This window comes from the organism of the source record quoted next, unplaced genomic scaffold (assembly GCF_019419815.1).
Source record: "Pyrus x bretschneideri cultivar Hongxiangsu unplaced genomic scaffold, Pyrus_bretschneideri_v1 Contig1, whole genome shotgun sequence".
Classification (NCBI taxonomy): Eukaryota; Viridiplantae; Streptophyta; class Magnoliopsida; order Rosales; family Rosaceae; genus Pyrus; species Pyrus x bretschneideri.
Window position 1 is genome coordinate 10,712,989 of NW_025999390.1, and position 4,465 is coordinate 10,717,453.

Here is a 4,465-nt window from a genome sequence, read left to right on the forward strand (position 1 = left end):
CATCAACCATTTTAGTTCATCTTTGAAAAACCTTCATTAAATAAAGATAAAAAGATAAAAACACCCTCAATTTTTGTTAAATTATTTTGGCTATTTGTTTATTAAATTGAGGGTATTTTTGTCATTATTTAACAAAATTATTTAAGAATGACCAAAATAATTAATGATGAACAAACTCAGGGATCACTTCTACTGATTTCAAATCTCAATGATCAAAATGAAAAATTATGCAAATCTAATAAACTATTTTGGTTAAAAGGCCATCATCAGATATATTCGGAGGTTTCAGCTTGTATTTTGTTTTGGCATGTTATTAGCGATAGAGAATCAACCGTTTGTGGGGCCTTCTTATAACATTTTGATTCCGGTTTTGTCGTGAACTGACCGGCTATTTGATTTTTCTAGTGAGCTTTGCCTCTCTCTTCTTGAACTTCTCTCTCTCTCTCTCTCTCTCTCTCTCTCTCTCCATCTCCATCTCCCTCTCTCTCTCTCTCTCTCTCTCTCTCTATATATATATATATATATATCCACTGAGCTTTGCCTGCATAAAGAGGCAGCTGAAAATGGAGGTAACCAACAGGTACATTAGCATAAAATCCCCCCTCGACGACGGAGAACCGAAAGAATCAGACTTCGAGCTCAAAACTTCACCCCTTGCTCTATCAGTTTCCCCTGGTTCCAGTGATGTCATCGTGAAAAATCTCTATGTGTCAATCGATCCGTACCAGCTCAACCGCATGAAAAGTTTCAGCTCCTCCCAGAAAGCCATAGGATTTGCAACTGCCATCGCTCCAGGAGAAGTAAGCTTAGAAGCATATGGATTACAAAATTTGTAAAGAAAAATATTATTAGCACTCCTAAACAAACATCTTGCGCCTCTTGTTTTATTTATTGAAGTGCAGAATGATGCTTTTAAAGTGCAAATATAGCAGCTCCCATTTCAAAAATAATTGAGCTTTTTATAATTATATTTAATATTTTATTATGATGATGGCAGGAAATTGATGCTTATGGTGTGGCAAAAGTTGTGGCTTCTGGGAATCCAGAGTTTGAGAAGGATGACTTGGTTGTGGGGCTCATCAGTTGGGGAGAGTACACTGTTCTAAAAGAAGGGACCATGTTTAGGAAATTTGACCCTTTGGGATTTCCACTTTCTTATCAAGTTGGAATTCTAGGTAATTTTACTTCATCGTCACGACGACTGATACTCCAATATTGACTCGAGACATTTTTGCTGTTTATCTCTTCTTACCCTTAAAAATAGAGACACATGGTGTCCTTGAATCGCGTAATTCGTTGACAATTGAATTGATTTGGTTACAGGTTTTAGTGGACTTACAGCATATGGGGGATTTTTTGAAGTGTGCAAGCCTAAAAAGGGGGAGAGAGTTTTTGTATCTGCAGCTTCTGGATCGGTTGGAAATTTGGTCGGACAGTATGCAAAACTCTTCGGTTGCTATGTTGTTGGCTGTGCCGGAAGCAAAGAAAAGGTGACCTTACAAAACTTTTCTTTTAGTACGCTATGTTCAATCGGAATCTGTTCATGAAAATTGATCTGAATGTTCTGTTTTTAGGTGGCATTGCTCAAGGGAAAGCTCGGATTCGATGATGCCTTCAACTACAAGGAAGAGCTTGATTTAAAGTCAACTCTCAAAAAGTAAACCTCTCTTTGATCCTATTGTTTTGAAGCGAAATACGGGTTAATACTAAATTGTGTTTGATCTTCAGGTACTTCCCGGATGGGATTGATATGTATTTTGACAATGTGGGAGCTGAGATGCTGGAAGCAGCAGTTGAGAACATGAACACCTTCGGTAGGGTTGCTGTCTGCGGCGTGATTTCTGAGTACACAAATGCAGAAAAGCGAGCTGCGCCAAATATGCTAGACGTTGTTTACAAGAGAATTAAGATCCAAGGGTTTTTAGCAGCTGATCTCATGAATGTGTACTCTGATTTCATCTCCACCACCGTGGATCATCTTCGCACGGGCAATTTGCACGTGGTTGAAGACATCTCGTGTGGTTTGGAGAGTTTTCCATCTGCTTTCATTGGACTTTTTCGCGGTCATAACACCGGAAAGAAAATGGTTAAGGTTGCAGATGAGTGAACATATGATATGAAATCTCTCATTGTTGTTTGGTTTTACCTGCACTACTTTTATCTGCAGTAACAAAAAGTAAATGCACAAATAGGAACAAGCAGAACAAAGTCCACATAAGCTCCAATTTTGAATTGCATTCGGCTTCAAATTGATGGAATATAAACATATAATATAAGCTTGATTAGGACTTCTGAACTGTAAGTGGAAGTTATTAAGCAATTAGCAGGTGATTAAGTGGTTTTTAGCTAATTGCTTGGTCCAAGCTCCAAAATCCAAAGAAAAGAAAAGAAAAGATAACATATATGTTCCTTTCCAATCAAGTTTGATTTTTCTCTTCATGGATATGAGTAGTTCATTAAGAAAAAAAGTCATTGTTCTTGGGCCAAACCAACCAAGTATGCAAAAGTAATAGGATTCGAAGATACTTGTTATTTTTTTAAGAAGGGTTAAAAGTGCATTTTGACAATAAAAACATTTCAGGCTATGCTTAATAGAAAAAACTTAAAAAACACTTATAGATTATAGAAATATTTTATACAAAGTAGACGTTATATAATTTTGAAAAATAACTTCCATGTATTTTTTCTAAAAGCACTTTTAAGTGTTTTTTCTCTAAACACAACTTTTTATAAAAACTTCTGTGTTCACAATAAAATTACTTTTGAAATAACGTTGACTTTACAAAGTCATCAAATCCGGCGGCCGTGATCAGTTCGATCAAGTTATACACCCCCATACGTCCAAACTCCACCTGAGGCAACGACCTTGTTTCCCCTCTCACAAAAATTCAAAACCCTAAACCAGCTCAAGTAAATCCACGCTCACATCCTCGTATGCCGTCTACCGAAAACCCATACACCATTGCGCCGCTTTTATCCTCCGCAGCAACCTCCAAAGATGCTTCTTTTACTACGCTTGCTCAATTTTCGAGCACCACCATCACCACCGCAACATCTTCATGTACAACACCATGATCAGAGGATACGTTCAGTCGCATTTGCCGATTCCCGCCATTTCGTGCTATTTGGACATGTTGAATTATGGGGGTGTTCCGAATAACTACACTTTTTCCGCCGTTGATGAAAGCGTGCACGATTCTCGGCCCAAATTTGAAGCTCAGTGGTCGATTAGTTCATGGTCATGTAGTTCAATTCGGGTATGGTGACGACTCTTGTTCTTTAGCTCGCTGGTCGAGTTTTATGCCGTTATCCATGACTTATAAATTGCAAAGGTGGTGTTTGATAGAAGTCCTAAAAGGGATGTGGTGGTGTGGACGCCAATGATTGACGGGTTGCGGGTATGGGAAGACAGGGGATGTTGAGAATGCCCAGCGTTGTTTGACGAAATGCCTGAGAGAAACACCATATGTGGAGTGCGATGATGGCTGCGTGTTCTCGGGTGAGCAACTTCAGAGAGGTGCTTTCTTAGGCAAGTGCAAGAAGCAGGCACAATGCCTATTGAGCGGCTATTGTTTCTCACTACTTCTGCTCATATCTCGGTGCGGTCACATAAGGACTGTGGGTGCACTGCTATGCTAAAAGGTGCAATCTTGATTTTAACACGAGATTGGCCACTGCTCTCGTTGATATGTACACGTATAGCGGATATGTGGAAGCAGCTTTACGGGGTTTTTAGGGCATTCCTAATAAGGATGCTGGAGTATTGAACTGTATGATCGCTGGAGTTGCAATGACTGGGGATGCAAGGAAATCACTTGAACTGTTTGATCAAATGGTTGACAGGGGACTTGAATTGTTTGATCAAATGGAAACCTTAACGGAGTTAAACCCGGGATTGAGCACTACGCATGCATGGTTGACCTTTCGGCTAGAGCGGGCAAGGAGGAAGCTGACAAGTTTGTAGAGGACAAGATGGGAGGACTAGGAAGAGGGAACGCCAACACGTGGGGCGCATGACCGGCTGCGTGTAGAGTTCATGGGAATGTTGAAGTTGGGGACCAAATTTGGAAAAAGCTCGCTGGTACGGGAGTAGCGGACTGTGGCATTCATCTTCTTTCGTATAATATGTACAAGGAAGCTGGCAGGGAATTTGAGGCAAAGAGAGGCAGAAGTATCATCCACAAGCAGAAGAAATGGTTAATACGCTCAACTCCTGTAAATTGTTCGATTCTAGAACCTGATTCAGAGAAATTAATCAAGCATGACTCGAGAACACTTATCATTACGTAAACTGTATAATACATTACAGTAACCTTCAGCTTTTCAACTAGAAGAATATTGTATTGAACATTACCAGATATGGTAAATTGGTAAAATATACATACATACATATATATATATATATATATATATATGATTGTAGGTATTAACATGGAAATATCCAAAAAATCAGAGAAAGATATGG

The 4,465-nt window shown here is 39.2% G+C and overlaps 1 protein-coding gene and 1 pseudogene across 1 annotated transcript; both read left to right on the plus strand.

Annotated features, from left to right (window-relative positions):
- Positions 1 to 483: 483 nt before the first annotated feature.
- LOC103958314 (2-alkenal reductase (NADP(+)-dependent)-like) lies at positions 484 to 2,145 on the plus strand. Its single transcript, XM_009370568.2, has 5 exons — positions 484 to 800; positions 998 to 1,175; positions 1,324 to 1,490; positions 1,575 to 1,657; positions 1,729 to 2,145. The coding sequence occupies exons 1-5, from the start codon at positions 564 to 566 to the stop codon at positions 2,105 to 2,107; spliced, it is 1,044 nt and encodes a 347-aa protein (XP_009368843.2). The 5' UTR covers positions 484 to 563; the 3' UTR covers positions 2,108 to 2,145.
- A 926-nt stretch (positions 2,146 to 3,071) lies between these two features.
- On the plus strand, positions 3,072 to 4,465 carry LOC125473875 (annotated as a pseudogene).

What these genes read in the sequence shown, in the direction of transcription:
- LOC103958314 (XM_009370568.2), top strand. Translation starts at nt 564, where the DNA reads ATGGAGGTAACCAACAGGTACATTAGCATAAAATCCCCCCTCGACGAC. An exon ending in CTGCCATCGCTCCAGGAGAA is followed by an intron (nt 801 to 997) that starts GTAAGCTTAGAA and finishes TGATGATGGCAG; the next exon opens with GAAATTGATGCTTATGGTGT. An exon ending in TTATCAAGTTGGAATTCTAG is followed by an intron (nt 1,176 to 1,323) that starts GTAATTTTACTT and finishes ATTTGGTTACAG; the next exon opens with GTTTTAGTGGACTTACAGCA.